Consider the following 16,945-nt stretch of genomic DNA (forward strand, 5'->3'; position numbering starts at 1 on the left):
GAGGCTGCATGTGACATGTGATAGCATCATTCTGGCTTTTTTCCCATTTAAGATGCATGTTTTTATTGAAGTTAAAAAAAAAAATCGTAACCATACAGAAAGAGTAAAGTAGACAAGAATATTATTATCTGACTATATAATGTCCTCTCATTCTTGGTGGATCACTAAAATATAACAAAGGATTGTTCTCTATGCTAATTTTAAGGTTGTCCAGTTACACCATTATTTGGTATCTTCAACAGGTTAACTTCTTAACTATTTAGAGTTTCTTCTCAGAAACATTCATATTATTATACAGGAAACATTCATAGTTTATTTGGGGAACATTCATATTTTATACAGGATGTACAAATTTAGGACAAGACAATAAAAAAAAAAATACCACACAATTGTAGCTGCAACACTATCCTAGCCGCATTGTGGGGTTTATGTTCAGTCTGCTGCCTGATTACATAATCATTACACAATGATTTTTGTGTGATCTTATATTAAAATTGTTTTAATTTCTAGTATGTTAAATATTGGTAAATATTACCCACAAAACAAAGCTCTTTGAGTGTTCGGTAATTTTTTTAAGAGGCTAAAGTGGTTCTGAGATTAAAAATTTGAGAATCACTGCCTAATGCTGTAAACTTCTCAGGGATCAGGAATTCTCCAGATTCTACTATAACTTAAAAACCGAAGCTCAGTAAATATTTGTGAAATGAAAGCCACCTTCTTCCAGACGGTGCTCACAAAGCAGCAGAGTTTTTTTTGTTTTTTTGTTTTTTTTTTAAAGATTTTATTTATTCATGGCAGAGAGAGAGAGAGAGAGAGGCAGAGACACAGGCAGAGGGAGAAGCACGCTCCATGCAGGGAGCCTGACGGTGGGACTCAATCCTGGGTCTCCAGGATCATATCCCAGGCTGAAGCCAGTGCCAAACCACTGGGCCATTGGGGCTGCCCAGCAGCAGAGGTTTTGTGGGGAGAGGGCAAAGATTTTTTGAAGGGGATTCACATAGTCATGTGACATTAGGGCACTGTCTGTGGATTGAATAAAATTTTCAAATACTTATATTCTTGTGATTAGTATGGAAAATTTTGCTTGAATAACTAAATTCATAGAAGCTCCTTTGGTTTGGTATTTTCTTTCACTAGATAGTAAAAGTATATCTACTGTTACGTGGTTTAGGGTTTTTTTTTTTTTTTTTTTTTTAACTTTAAACATCTTTCTCAAAAGTTTGGAAACTGTTGTTCTGTCAATTTATAGCTTAAAATAGAACCACATGGGATCCCTGGGTGGCTTAGTGGTTTGGCGCCTGCCTTTGACCCAGGGCACGATCCTGGAGTCCCAGGATTGAGTCCTGCATCGGGCTCCTGGCATGGAGCCTGCTTCTCCCTCTGCCTGCGTCTCTGCCTCTCTCTCTCTATGTCTGTCATAAATGAATAAATAAAATCTTTAAAAAAAAAATAAAATAGAACCACACTGTCAGTGTTTCCATTCAAGCACTATCAGTTACTGACTGCATGAACTGGACAAGTCACTTACCCATCTGTGCCTTAGCAATAGGAGGAGGGGACCATGGCCATTGCCTCCAGACCCGTATGGCCTTCTTTCTCATATCTTCATGTTTTTAGCACGTAGCTTCTTAACATTGGCATTTAAACTTTATTCTTGCAATTCTTGGCGATTTCACTATGCACTCAGACAATTTTCCCCAGAATTTTGACTTCTTAATTTCCTGACTTCCCCTTCCCCTTAATTCCTACCTCAGTTACCTATTCTGTGGACATACTCTAGACCTGTCTTCAGTAACTATATTCTTTCCATCATCTTATTTTCAAGAATCCCACTTCTAACTGCCTCTTGTCATCATTCTCTCTAGTACCCCCTACTCCAGTTCTCTGGAGAGAGTGCCTCACCACTTATTCTGATACCTTTTCATAGTCCTTCATGTTTTCTCTTCTGTCCCTCCTCTGCTTATATTCCACAGTCTGTCATTATGATCACTTCCTAGTACATGCCTTCACTTCCTTGATCCTATCTTCCTGGCACAAGTCTAACTCTGGGGAAATCCAACTCTGTGCCTAGACCAGGCTGTTGAACATTGTTGGAGGAAAAATACAGTCATCTTGACTTTTCCCTTTAGATCTCAGGTATAAATATCATTAAGTAGACCATTTGTTTTGTCTGGCAATCCTTCTTCTGTAAGTTCTAGAGTTCTCTAGTTTTCCTAGATAACTGTTTTGCACCTCTTCTCATTTCATACTTCGTCTTCCAACACTTACTCTCATCTGATAATTTTGTTTGCTCGAAGGACCTATGTATTTCCTTGACTGTGGATAGACTATCCAGGCTCATAAAACCAGTCTTTCTGTTTGTTTACTTTATCCCATCCTCCTTGCCTACAAGTAGACATTATTCCAGCAATTCTTTCTTTTCTAACCAGCATCAACTCCTCGCTTTCTACTGGTTTATTTTCATTACTTCCTCTCCTCTTCTTACTTCCCCCCCTCCCTCACACATACTTTCTCTCTCAAATAAATAAACTCTTTAAAAAAAAAAAAGAAAGATGAAACCAAATTCCACTCCGATTCTGCAGTTACCTCCAACAGAGTCCCATTTTCTGCTTAAAAGTAGTACTTTTGGAAAGAGTGGTTTATTCTTTCTCCTTTTCTTTACTTTTTAAAAAACTCAATCTTTTTTTTCTTTTAATTATTTATTCATGAGAGACAGAGAGAGAGAGAGAGAGAGAGAGAGAGAGAGAAGCAGAGACACAGGCAGAGGGAGAAGCAGGCTCCCCACAGAGAGTCCAGTGTGGGACCCTGGGATCACACCCTGAGCTTAAGGCAGACAATCGCTGAGCCACCCAGGCGTCCCTTAAAAAACTTACTCTAATCAGGTTTTTTCCTCACCACTTTGTCAAAGTCTCTGTTGTGACCTTCGTGTTACTACACTCACTCAGCAGTTAGTTTTCAGTCCTCATTTTAGCCAACTTTTTAGCCACATTTGACACAGATGGACATTTTTTTCCTCCCAAATTTATTTTATGATATAGTATGTATATAGAAAAGAATAACACGTATCATTTAGAAAATAATGATTAAAAAATTACATGCAATCACCACCCTGGTTAAGAAGTACTGTTAGCAGGCAGCCTGGGTGGCTCAGTGGTTGAGCGTCTGCCTTCAGCCCAGGCAGTGACCCCAGGGTCCCGGGATCGAGTCCCATGTCAGCCTCCCTGCATGGAACCTACTTCTCCCTCTGCCTGTGTCTCTGCCTCTCTCTCTGTCTCTCTCATGAATAAATAAATAAGATACTTTTTTTAAAAAAAGAAAGTACTGTTAGCTTCTCAGAAAGCATCTGTTTATCTCTCCATATCACCTCTCTCCCCATGACCTTACTAATCATTCCTGACTTTTTGATAAACATTTCCTTGATTTTCTTTATAGCTTTCCCACCTGTGTATGCTTTCCTGTTTATTGTCCAGAATTTTACAGAAAGAGAGTCAAACAATTTAATCTTTTGTTATTGGCTTCCTTTTGTCCAGAAAGATTGGGGTACATTCATGTTGCTGTGTATAGCTAATATTTGTTCATTTTGGTAGCTATGTAGTATCCATTATGAATATACTACAACTTGTCCATCTACTTTTGCAGGACATTTGGAGTCTTTTCATTTTTTGGCATCCACCAGCAATATTACTGTGAGCATTTTAATATGTGCCTCCTTGGGTATATATCCAGGAGCTATTGCAGACTGGCATACGATTTAGTAAATGGTTATATATATCAGTTTACACTTTGACCAGCAGTGTATGGAAATTCCTGGTGCCCTATATCCTCCACAGCATTTGTCATTGTCACACACTTTTTCTGACATGAAATACTACTTTTCATTTGACTTCTAGTCATTACTTTCTCTTGGTGTTTCTAGCCACACAGGCCTCTCCTCAGCGTTGTTAGCTTTTCCCCATCTTCCTGATTTCTGAATATTTGAGTGTCCCAGGGTGCAGCCCTCAGACTATTTCTCTTTATTTACACCTTCATGGAGTCCCTTGTCATGAAATTTGTATATATTGTTATGAAATATGTATGTATTGAATATATGAAGTGTATATATACACACACACATATGTATATTACTACCAGCCCCTAGCTACCAGCCTCTGACTGCCTCCTCAGTGTCTCTGCATGTCTAAGAGACACCTCAAACTTAAGATGTCTTATATCCAATTTCCTGTTCTTACCCTGCCTCTGATATGTTCTTTCCATAGTTATCTTTGTCCCAGTCTTTGAAAACTCTGTCTCTGTGCTCAGGTCAGACACCTTCACCCTTGAATCCTGTCTTTCTTTCACTCTGATCCAGATCATCAATAAATCCTGTATTTTTTACTTTCAAAATATGTGCAGAATTCAGCTATTTCTTTAACTTCTTCACTATTATTATCCTGACCTACACTGTCATCATCTCTTACCCGGATTATTGCAGTTGTCTTTTCTTTCTGGTCTTCCTACCTTTGCCCTTGCTTGCCCCTGTTGTCTGTTCTCAATAAAGCTGCAGTTCTTTCTTCCTTTCTTTCTTCTTTTTATCTGGAAATAATTACAGATTTATAGGAAGTTACATAAATAGTACAGAGATATTGCATGTACCCTTCACCCAGTTTCTCTCAAGTTACATCTTATGTAACTGTAGTATGCTTTCAAAACCAAGAAATTGACATTGATACATTTTATGCCATTTTTATTACATGTGTAGATTTGTGTAACTAGTGTCAAAATCAAGATACAGAACTATTTTACTGCCACCAAGGTCTCTCTCCTGTTGCCCCTTTGCAGCCACACCCACTTCTCTCCCCTCAACCATCTCCCCCAACCCCCCCAGCCCTGGAGACCATGCATTTTTCTCCATATCAATGATTTTATATGAATGGAATTATACAGTATGTGATCTTTTGAGAGCGCCCCCCCCCCCCGCCCCCGCCCACCCTTCCTAGCATAATTCCCTTTGATCTACCCAGGTTTTTGTGTATCCCCAGTTCTTTCCTTTTGACTTTTAGGTAGTATTCTATGGCATGAGTGAGCCAGAGTTGATTTAACCATGCACCTATTGTAGGACATTTTGTTTGCTTTCAGTTTCAGGCTATTACAAATATAGCTGCTACAAACAATCTTGTATAGGTTTTTGTGAACAGTTAACAGAAACACAAATTTTTGTTTTTTGTCTTGGTTAGCAGTTTTCCTTTATTCTAATGTTTTGTCAAGTTTTGGCTCTAAGGTTATGCTGGCCTTACCAAGTGAGCTGGGAACTGTCCCTTCTTTTTCTGTTCCTTGGAAGAGTTTGTGTAAGATTGATGTTATTTCTTCCTTAAATGTTTGGAAGAATTTATCAGCAAAGCCTTTTGGGCATGTGGTTTTCTTTGTGGGAAGGTTTTAAAATATAGATCTAATTTCCTTAATAGGGAAAGGGCTGTTATCTTCTTATCAAAGTTTTAGTAAATTCTGTTTTTCTGGGACTTTGTCCATTTTGCCCAAATTTAAAAATAAAGTATTTTAAAGATCTTATTTTTCTGTTGTTTGCAGTATTTTTAGTGATGTGCTCTTAAAGATTTTTTATTGTTATTTATTTGAGAAAGAGAGATAGCGAGAGAGAGCAAGAATGGAATGGAGAGGGAGAAGCAGGCTCCCCACTGAGCAGGGAGCCCAACTTAGGGCTGGCTCCTAGGACCCCAGGATCATGACCTGAGCCAAAGGCAGATGTTTAACCAACTGAGCCATCCAGGTGTCCCTTTAGTGGACACCTCTTGTATACATTTTATACCTCCTTTTTTCTCCCTGATCTCTCCCATTAAAGGTTTGTCAGTTTAATGAATCTTTTCAAAAAAGTCAACTTTGGGGGCACCTGGGTGGCTCAGTGGGTTGAGCATCTGACTCTTGGTTTTGGCTCAGGTCATGAGCTCTAGGTTGTGAGATTGAGCTAAGTCAGGCTCTGCACTCAGCAGGAGAGTCTGCTTGAAATTCTCTCCCTCTGCCCCTCCCTCTGCTCACACCTGCATACTCTCTCTAGAATAAATAAATCTTTAAAAAAAATCAATATGAGTTTGTTGATTGTATTCTGATAATATAGTGAAATAGACATTCTGTTTCACTGATCTGTGCTCCTTTATTTTTCCTCACAACCTTCTTTGAGTTTAATTTGCTGGTATTTTTTGTTTTTAACTTTTTGAGATAGCTGAAATTATTTATCTCTTTTCGTCTCTTATTTTATCATATATACTACTTAGACTGTAAATTTTCCATTTTAAGCCCAGATTTGTGTGCATTTTACCCCCCCCCTTTTTTTTTTTTTAAAGATTTTATTCATTTATTCATGAGAGACACAGAGAGGAAGAGACACAGGCAGGGGGAGAAGCAGGCTCCATGCAGGGAGCCTGACGTGGGACTTGATCCCAGGTCTTCGGGATCATGCCATGGGCCAAAGGCAGATGCTCAGCCGCTGAGCCACCCAGGGATCCCCTCTTTTTTTTTCTTTCTTTCTTTTTTTTTTAAGAATTTATTTATTTGAGAGAGAGAACTCGAGTGAGAGAGCACAAGTGGAGGGGAGGGGCAGAGGGAGAGAGGGACAAGCAGACTCCTTGTGGAGCAGGGAGCTCCATGAGGGGCTTGATTATGAGATCATGACCCAAGCTGAAGGCAGATGCTCAAGGGACTGAGTCTTCGAAGTGCCTCATACACTCCTTTGTTTTTCTTTTCTTTTTCTTTTTCTTTTTTTTTAAGATTTATTTATTTATTTTAGAGCATGGGCAAGTGTGGTGAGTGGGGGCAGAAGGAGAGGGACAGAGAGAATCTCGAGCAGATTCCCCATTGAGTGCAGAGCTAGAGATGGGGCTTGGTCTCAAGACCCTGAGATCATGATCTGAGCTGAAATCAAGATTTAGATGCTTAACCGACTGAGCCACTGGGGTGCCTCACATTACATCTTTTTTTTTTTTTTAAGATTTATTTATTTACTTGAGAGAGAGTGAGAATGAGAGAGAACAGAGGGAGAGGGAGAAACAGACTTCCTACCGAGCCAACACAAAGTTCGATCATGACCTGAGTGGAAGGCAGATGCCTAACCCAGGTGCCCCTACGCTCTTTTGACATGAGTATTTTCATTCTCACTTAGTTAAAACTATTATTTTCCCTTGTTATCAGCTCTTTGACATATAAGCCATTTAGATGTCATTGCTTCATTTCCAGACAAATGAAGATTTCCGATTTATCTCTTTATTTTTGAGTTCTTATTCTGTGATCTAAGAACATGTTTTATATGATTTCTGTCCTTCAATATTTCTTGAGACTTATTTTTTGGCCCTGTATGTGGTTTTTGTAAATGATTCATACTCTGAAAAAGGTATGTATATTCTACAGTTGGTGGTCAGAATGTTCTTTATATGTCAGGTCACATTTGTTTATTTTGTTGTTTAAATCTTATATACCTGTACTATAGTTTTTGGTTAACTTGTATGTCATTTCCTTTCTATAGTGGATTGTCTCTGCTTGCAGGTCTGTCAGTTTTAAATTTATACTGTATTTTTCATTTCTATAAAGTTTCAGATTTTTTTTAATAAAGAATTTTATTTATTTGAGAGACAGAGAGAGACAGAGAGAGAGAGAGAGAGAGCATGGAGAGAGAGCATGAGTGGAGAGGAGAGGGAGAAGCAGACTCCTTTGCTAAGCAGGGAGAGCCCCACATGGGACTTGATCCCGCGACCTTGGGATCACGACCCGAGCTGAAGGCAGATGCTCAACCGACTGAGCCACCCAGGCACCCCTATAGTTTCAGATTTTTTGCATAAATTCCTGTTGTCTGTGTCTGTCTCTCTTTGAGCATTCTAATCATTTTTTTTTTTTTTTTTTAGATTTTATGTATTTATTCATGAGAGAGACACACAGAAAGGCGGACATAGGCAAAGGGAGAAGGAGGCTCCCCGTGAGGAGCCCAATGTGGGACTCAATACCCGGACTCCAGGATCACGCCCTGGGCTGAAGGCAGGCGCTAAACCACTGAGCCACCCAGGCATCCCCTAATCATTCTTTTTAATCAAGTGTGTTTTTGAAAGCTCAGTCATCTGGGTCCCTTTTGGGTCTCTTCCGTTGTCTGCTCCTTCTTGACTTTTGATCACAATATCATGTCTTCTCACCTACTTAGTTATTATGAGTGCTGGAGACATGAAGTGAACAGTTGTAGAGAATTTAAAACCCTAGAGTAATGATATCTTGGAGGATTTACGTTACTGGGCGATGGCTTGTGGAATTGGCGATCCTGGATCTTTTGAATGCAATCAAGGATTAAGGTGGTTTGACATTGAGCTTGAATCCATAGGAGATTCAGACTGTTTCTACTTTATTTACTTCTAGTGTATGACATTGCAGAGGTCCAACTCGCAGTGTGGCGGATTCAGCAGGCCTTCTTTGCTTGGTGCATCTCAGGTTTTGACCCCTGAGTGCTGCTAAAAGTTACTGTGTTCAGTTCTTAGTGGCTTCTCCTGGACTTGGAAGATGTATCTAGGGGAAACGTGCCTCTAGTGCAGGGTTTCCATTATGTCTCAGATCTTGACTCCACAATTCTTTAATGTCCAGGAATAGATGTTTTTTCTACATTTTATCTAGCTTTTCTAACTCTTCTCAGGAAGGCTTTTTGAATTTACTTACTTTCTCATACTGGGTAGTGGAACTTCAGTATTTTGTAAAAGTTCCTCTAAGTGATAGCAAGGGTTGACAACTACACTGCCTCCTCATCTTCTGTAATCATTCCCTTCTTGTTTAGGCTACTCCAGCTGCTCAGGGCTTTATGATTTTTCTTAAGACCTTTGTACTTGTTTTCTCTGCCTGGGACTCTTCCCCCCCCATATTGCTGAATGGCTCATTCTGTTATTTTCATCAGGCCTTCATCTAAAGGTAACCTTATCTGTGATATCTCTTGACCAGGCTGATGAATACCACACATAAAATAGCAACCTGGGACACCTGGGTGGCTCAATGGTTGAGAGTCTGCCTTCAGCTCAAGGTGTGATCCTTGGGTTCTGGGATGGAGTCCCTCATCAGGCTTCTTGCAGGGAGCCTGCTTCTCCCTCTGCCTGTATCTCTGCCTCTCATGAATAAGTAGATAAAATCTGAAAAAATAAAAAGAAAATAGCAACGCCTCCACCTCTACAAGCCTTTTATTTTTCTCCATTTTGCTGACCATCACACAACATGTAATTAGTTTCCACCACAATGTGTAAACTCTTGGAGACATTGTTTTGTCCCATTATATGTCTAGCACCTAAAATTGTCCTGCACATAGGAAATATTCAATTAGGGGTACCTGGGGGGCTCAGTTGGTTGAATGTCTGTTTCTTGATCTTGGCTCAGGTCATGGTCTCAGGGTCATAAGATCTAGCCCCACGTCAGCTCCACACTGGGAGTGGAGCCTGCTTAAGATTCTCTCTCTTCCCTGCCTCCTTCTGCCTCTCTCTCCCCACTCTCTCTGTCTCTCTTAAAAGAAAAAGAACAGAAAATGCCCAGTTAATATTTATTGCTGAATGAATGTAAGAATGAAATTATGATAAAAGTACTCGTGAGGTTTAAATAAATTAATATATTTAAGTGAAGACATTTACAGTTAAGGTAAGCATATGGTAAATACCCATGTATTATTTTTCAAAATTGTTGCCTCTCAAATGATATTTCTCATTTCTAGATATTGTAGAGATTGAAAATGACTTGCTTTTTTTAAAGGAGGCCTATTTTTTTTCTCTCATATTACTATTATGATTAACACCAGATTTTACAACCCTGGGGCTGGATTAGTAGAATGAAGCTTAATCCCTGGAACTCTGTTTATGTAACTGCAGGATTTAGAGAATAGATCTGTATATATAAACTAGCTTGTGATTTCCAGGCAATCAGGAAACAGTTTTTAATGTAACTTAATGAGTTGGAGAGCGATTAAATAGGCATGATTACTTTTAACTTTTATCTTGTAAGAACTCCATTCTGGGAAACTGGCACACTCACAGTTACATAAGTAATGCAAGTGAAATACAATACTAAGCAGATATAAACAAATACTGTTTTTTGTTGAAAAAGAACATCAAGATTGATTGACCTGAGTGGTAAGTATTGACTCAAGTAAATGCTGAAGTCAATGTTTATTGCAAGGCACAGTAAATCTTGTTGACCAGAAAATATATAGTTAATCTCAGTAGTATTACAGTGTTTCACTAGAAGTATCTGGAAATCCTATGGAATGAATCTCTTGAGATAACTTTCCTTTTGGAAAAACTCAACAACGAATTTTTAAGTTGAAGACATAAAGTTCTTTTTAAAGTCCTTACACATACTGATAAGCTTTTCCCTGATTATTTTTAACTTGGATAGCCATGTTCTTCCCTTATGCCTGAAAATGTCATTAGTTAGTTGCTTTATTCAAGAAATTGATTGATAATCAGTTTTTGTTCCATATCCATTATACTGTGTATAAGTTTTATGTTAGTTTATAAGATACAAGACAAGGAGGAAGTATCTTTGATGTTCATTGAGTTTAGTGAAAATACAAGATCTCTATATATGAATAGAGACTATATATGACTATATATGACACTTTGAGTCTGATACCATAGAAATTATTTTAGAAAGTTGAGATGAGAGGAAAGGTGAAGAAAACTTTAGGGAGAAGATGAACTGTAAATAAAATCTTTTTTAAGTTTTTATTTTAATTCCCATTAGTTAATTTACAGTGTTATATTCATTTTAGGTGTAAAATATAGTGATTCAGCAATTCCATACATTATCTGGTGCTTGTGACAAGTGCACTCGTTAATCCCCATCATATATTTAATTCAACCCCTCACCTCATCTCCCTCCCTTCTGGTAACCATCAGTTTGTTCTCTGTAATTTTAAGAGTCTGTTTCTTGATCTCTCTCTCTCTCTTCTTTTCCCTTTGCTCATTTGTTTTGTTTCTTAAATTCTACATGAGTGAAATCATATGGTATTCGTCTTTCTTTAACTTATTTTGCTTAGCATTATACTTTTTAGCTTCCCTCATGTCATTGCAGATGACAAGATTTAATTCTTTTTTATGACTGAATGATATTCCATTATATATGTATGTGTGTGTATATGTATATATATGTGTGTGTGTATGTATATATATATATAATATAAAAGAATGAAATATACCTCTGTATATTCACATACACACCACATCTTTATCCATTCATGTATTGATGGATACTTGGACTACTTCCATATCTTGGCTGTTTGAAATATGCTTCTATAGACATCAGTGTGTGTGGATACCTTTGAATTAGTGTTTTTGTATTCTTTGGGTAGCCCAGCAGCATGATTGCTGAATCATTGGGTAGTTCTATATTTAAAACTTTCTGAGGACCCTCTACACTTGTCTTCTATAGTTGCTGCACCAGTTTGCATTCCCACAAGCGGTGCAGAGGGTTCCTTTTTTTCCCCACATCTTTGCCAACACTTGTTTCTTGTGTTTTTGATTGTAGCCATTCTGACAGGTGTGTGGTGATATCTGTTGTAGTTTTGATTTGCATTTCTCTAATAATGAGTGATGTTGAGCATCTTTTCATATATCTGTTGGCCATCTATATGTCTTCTTTGGAGAAATGTCTTCTGTCCTTTTTTTTTTTTTTTTTTTTTTTTTTAATCTCTACACCCAACGTGGGGCTTGAACTCACAACCCTGAGATTAAGTTGCATACTCCACCAACTGAGCCAGCCAGGCATCCCTGCCCATTTTTAAATTGGATTATTTGTTTTTTGGGTGTTGAATTGTGTTGGTTCCTGGGATCCCTGGGTGGCGCAGCGGTTTGGCGCCTGCCTTTGGCCCAGGGCGCGATCCTGGAGACCCGGGATCGAATCCCACGTCGGGCTCCTGGTGCATGGAGCCTGCTTCTCCCTCTGCCTATGTCTCTGCCTCTCTCTCTCTGTGACTGTCATAAATGAATAAAAAAAAATAAAATAAATAAAAAAAAAAAGAATTGTGTCGGTTCTTTATATATTTTGGATCCTAACCCTTTATCAGATATGTCATTTGCAAATATCTTCTCTCATTCCATAGGTTGCCTTTTAGTTTTGTTGACTGTTTCCTTTGCTGTGCAGAAGCTTTTTATTTTAATGTAGTCACAGTAGTTTATCTGTGTTTTTGTTTCCCTTACCTCAGGAGACATATCCAGGAAAAAGTTACTGTGGCCAATGTCAAAGAGGTTATTCCTGTGTTCTCTTCTAGGATTTTTATGGTTTAAGGTCTCATATTTAGGTCTTTAAACTGTCTTGAATTTATCTTTGTGTATGGTATAAGAAAGTGGTCCGGTTTTTTTCTTTTGCATGTGGCTGTCCAGTTTTCCCAACACCATTTGTTGAAGATACTATCCTTTTGCTTACTGTATATTCTTTCCTGCTTTGTTGAAGATTAGTTGACCATATAGTTGTAGGTTTATTTCTGGGTTTTCTATTCTGTTCCATTGATCTCTGTGTCTGTTTTATGCCAGTACTACATAATTTTGATTATGTAAATAAAATCTTGAGTAGGGTTTGAATAGGCAGACAAAAGAATGGTTTGTAGTGTGAGAAATAGAGTTCCAAAAGCATAAGATTTTAATGCGTGGGCTTAAAAAATTTATAGAAATAATAAATGTTAAATTATAGACATATATGAAAAGACAAAAATAAATTCTTCCACTAGAGATAGTTACCTTTATAATTTTGATATATATCTTTCTAGACTTTTTTATGTTCATGTATATTTATAGGTATAAAAAATGCAAATATATTTGTGTGAATGTTTATTAATACATCTGAATAAATAGGAAAATAAGTATATAAAGGGATAGTATACTATTGTGTATATATATATATATATAGGGATATTCATTTTAGGTGTAAAATACAGTGATTCAACAATTCCATACATTATCTGGTGCTTGTGACAAGTGTACTCCTTAATCTCTATCATATATTTAATTCAACCCCTCACCTGGGTGTTATGTGTGTGTGTGTGTGTGTGTGTGTGTGTGTGTGTGTGTAGTAATTTAATTGATCAGTGAGAGTACTGTGGTCTTTGTGATTCCTAAGATTTTCCTTCCTGAACATACTAGATACATTTGGTTGAGTAAGTAGATTCATTGTTTTTACTGATAATGAATCTCTTATAATTTTTTTTAGGTGCTGGGTCTTCAGCTCTGAAGAGGCCATTTGAAGATGGATTAGGGGATGATAAAGATCCCAATAAGAAGATGAAACGAAACTTAAGGAAAAGTATATAAAAATCTTTATTCTTAGAGATATGAACTAGAAAAGATTTGTAGTTTCAGACAGGAAAATAAAAATTACCAAGTGAAGAATTTGATTGATTTGAATTGGAGTTTTAAAAATATATCTTATATGAGAAATTGATGATTGGATAACTTTCGTTTTCAAGCTTCATTGCTTAAGATATATTAGTATTGACAAACTAAATTGATGTTATAGTAATTCATGTCACTTATATAGTGATGTTAGTATAATTTAAGTAATTTTAGAATCACTGATGAAGTGAAATTGTATATATATGTTTTCAAATTCTTGCTTTTTAAAACCTGGTGAATTAATAGTGGTCTTTCAGAATCTACAGATACATAGATTAAAAGCAAAATGATTTAATTTCTGATCTCATTTTTTGTTTTGTTTTTGTTTTAAACAGTTCTGGATAGTAAAGCAATAGACCTTATGAATGCACTAATGAGGCTAAATCAGATCAGGCCCGGGCTTCAGTATAAGCTCTTGTCTCAGTCCGGCCCTGTCCATGCCCCAGTCTTCACAATGTCTGTAGATGTGGACGGTACAACATATGAAGCCTCAGGGCCATCCAAGAAAACAGCAAAACTTCATGTAGCAGTGAAGGTACAGTTTTGCTTTTGTTTAGCAGGGCTTTGTTATTTTATGTTATAAATAAGGTGCTTATTTTTCTCAAATAAACTAATAGAATTTTTAAGGATTTTAAGGACAATGACGCAAAGACTTTTGTCACCTCTGGGTTACAAAATTTTTCTTTTTTGGTTTTAAAATTATTGGTGTTGATTATACAAAATTTGGAAAATGCAGAGAAAAGTAAAGACAATGGGGCAGATCATTAATATTTATATTAATGATATTTTATATTAGTATTTATATTACATGTAATATATAAATATGATATTCATATATTCACATATATTTATATAATATACTTACAAAATGTTTGTTTAGGTTGAGCTCACAGTGTATTTAATTTAGCTTATGATTTCTTTCATTTACTATGTTATCAGTGTTTTCTCATGTTATTAAAATCTTCACAAGTAATTTTTAATGGCTGTATGATTAACATGATATGGTTGTACTATTATTTGTTTAAACATTTTACTATCATTGAATATTTTGCTGTTGCAGATTTTTCCAGTCATAAATAAATTTAATTATTATCTTCGGGCATATGGTGCCTTTTGTGTATTCCAGAATATTTTTGTAGGGAATAAGATCCAACCAATGATTGAACCAACCAATCATGCATGTAGGTTTGTAGAAAGTCCCTAAATCCTGGAATTTTTCCATGAGTATATTTGCCCTCTTGTAGACAAATGTGAAAATGTCAAAGATCATGTAGACTAAAGATCAATTTTCATTTAAGAAGTTATGTAACAGTATGGCATAAGACAGAATTGGTCTCTTTTCATGATCATTCCATTTTGCAAGTATTATTAATATAGATGTGAACATTATCCTAGATTCTAAGGATACAGCAGTGAACAAAACAAAACCCTTGGCCTCCTGGAGCCTGCATTCTAGCATGGAAAAGATTGGAGACAGACAAATATACACATGAATAGATTATAAGCACGATGTAGGAAAACAGTAACTAAGCTGTAAAAATATAAAGCAATATTTATGTTGTGTCTTGTTTATAAAAAGGGGTACTTCAAGTATGATGAAATAGTATGAGTTTAAAATGAAGCAGAGGGCAGCCCGGGTGGCTCAGTGGCTTAGCGCCACCTTCAGTCCCGGGTGTGGTCCTGGAGACCCGGGATCGAGTCCCACGTCAGGCTCCCTGCATGGAATGGAGCCTGCTTCTCCCTCTGCCTGTCTGTGTCTGTGCCTCTGTGTGTGTGTGTCTCATGAATAAATAAATAAAATTAAAAAATAAATAAAAAATAAATAAAATGAAGCAGAAAAGATGAATGAGGGAAAAAAACGAATCCAGGAATAAAGCTAAAAATACAGTTTAATTTAGCTATAATGTATTCTGAGAATGATTCACAAACTTAGATCTCAGTTCTCTACATCTAACTCAAAAAGCTTGTGAAATATCCCTTTACTGTTTGTGACATAAGAACAGACAGTTGATTATAAGAGCCATAGTTGTTTTGGTTTAGAGATCAGTGGATATTCTTCTTTAGTGGGTCTTCATAAAAAAGGATAACAGTGACATCCTTTAACATCATGGGTGATGCAGTGACAGTTTGTGAGCTGTTTGTTATAATTGCCTTTAATGTAAGCTAGTGGTCTCATAGCAACTTGGAATTCAGTAAAATTTGGGAGTAAGAACAGTGGCAGATTTTGTAATATGACAGGATTTAAATACTATTTGTTCTCACAACTACTACTAACATTTTGGTATGTATTTTTCCAAGCCTTGTTTTTTAACCTACAATTCCAAAATCCAGAAAGCACTGAAAATGAAAAGTATTTCCAAAGTTTGATGCAGACTCACTTGATGGGAAGACCTGACCTGAATTGATGTAGAACTACTCTTAGTCTTTATTATTCCATTTAGTGTGAATATTTTATGTGTTTTGTGCACAAACATGGGGTGCACCTGAACTCACTTAGGGATTTGGAAAATATATAGTAAATATTTTATATTAGTTTTCTAAACTGAAAAACTATGAATTCTCAAAATAGTCTGGCCCCATGTGTTTTAGATAAGGAATAGTGGGACCTACATAATAGGTATACAAAAAATATATTTAAAATAAGTTTTTTGTTCATCTAAGAATATGAGTTTTTAAAATAGTTATCACAAAGTTCTCCTTTTTAATGATGGCCTAATATTTTTTATTATCAATCTATAATAACATAACTAATCCTTTTAGATTTAGATGCTTCCAGTTGATTGCTTTACATCTTTTTGAACTAGTCTCATTATCCCTTAGGATATATTCTCTGGGCAGTTGGCTGGCTCTGTCGGTAGAGCATGTGACTCTTGGATCCTAGAGATCATGAGTTCAAGCTCCATGTTAGTTGTAGTGCTTATATTATTTTTATCTTTAAGATTTTATTTATTTATTCATGAGACAGAGAGACAGAGAGAGAGAGAGGGAGGGACAGAGACAGGTAGAGGGAGAAGCAGGCTCCACACAGGGAGCCCAATGCGGGACTTGATCCCAGGACTCCAGGATCACACCCTGGGCCAAAGGCAGGTACCAAACTGCTGAACCACCCAGGGATTCCCCTGTAGAGCTTATATTAAAAAAAGAAACAAGGATATATTCTAGAAATGGAATTTCTAGATCAAGAAGAGGGCACATTTGAATAATGCATTAATTCACTAAATATGTATTGAGCTTCCTATTATATGTTAAGCATGTATATATTGCCATCTATATACGAGAGTTTTCAAGTTCTGTTTTATAAGTGGGTTTGGGAGTGTTTTATATTTAACATATGTTTTTGAAAATAGGTCCCACTGGATAAAAATTCTTATATTCCTTACTCAGCTTGGTAGGGGTCTGTATTTGTTACAATAGATCATACCAGAGAATCAAATCTAAACAAAATATGAAAAAGCAGTTCCTTCCCCAAGGAACTGGGGAGGGGAGCCAGCAGTGGGTACCTGACATGATGGAGATCAGTTGCCAATTTTTTCTTTCCTCTTTCAGCCCTTTTTTTCTGATGGTCCCTC

At 36.8% G+C, this 16,945-nt stretch overlaps 1 protein-coding gene across 10 annotated transcripts in view; it reads left to right on the top strand.

Annotated features, from left to right (window-relative positions):
- STRBP (spermatid perinuclear RNA binding protein) overlaps positions 1–16,945 on the top strand; it is a 146,632-nt gene that overhangs the window by 96,808 nt on the left and 32,879 nt on the right. For all 10 annotated transcript variants that reach the window (XR_011999858.1, XM_072748661.1, XM_072748665.1 and 7 more), the window contains 2 exons: positions 13,195–13,287; positions 13,712–13,911. Coding sequence is in view for 9 of the 10 variants with exons in the window: in XM_072748661.1 (XP_072604762.1) it covers positions 13,195–13,287; positions 13,712–13,911 (293 nt within the window). In the remaining variant the exon portion in view is untranslated. The remainder of the gene's footprint in view (positions 1–13,194; positions 13,288–13,711; positions 13,912–16,945) is intronic.

Source organism: Vulpes vulpes, chromosome 2 (assembly GCF_048418805.1).
Source record: "Vulpes vulpes isolate BD-2025 chromosome 2, VulVul3, whole genome shotgun sequence".
Lineage (NCBI taxonomy): Eukaryota > Metazoa > Chordata > Mammalia > Carnivora > Canidae > Vulpes > Vulpes vulpes.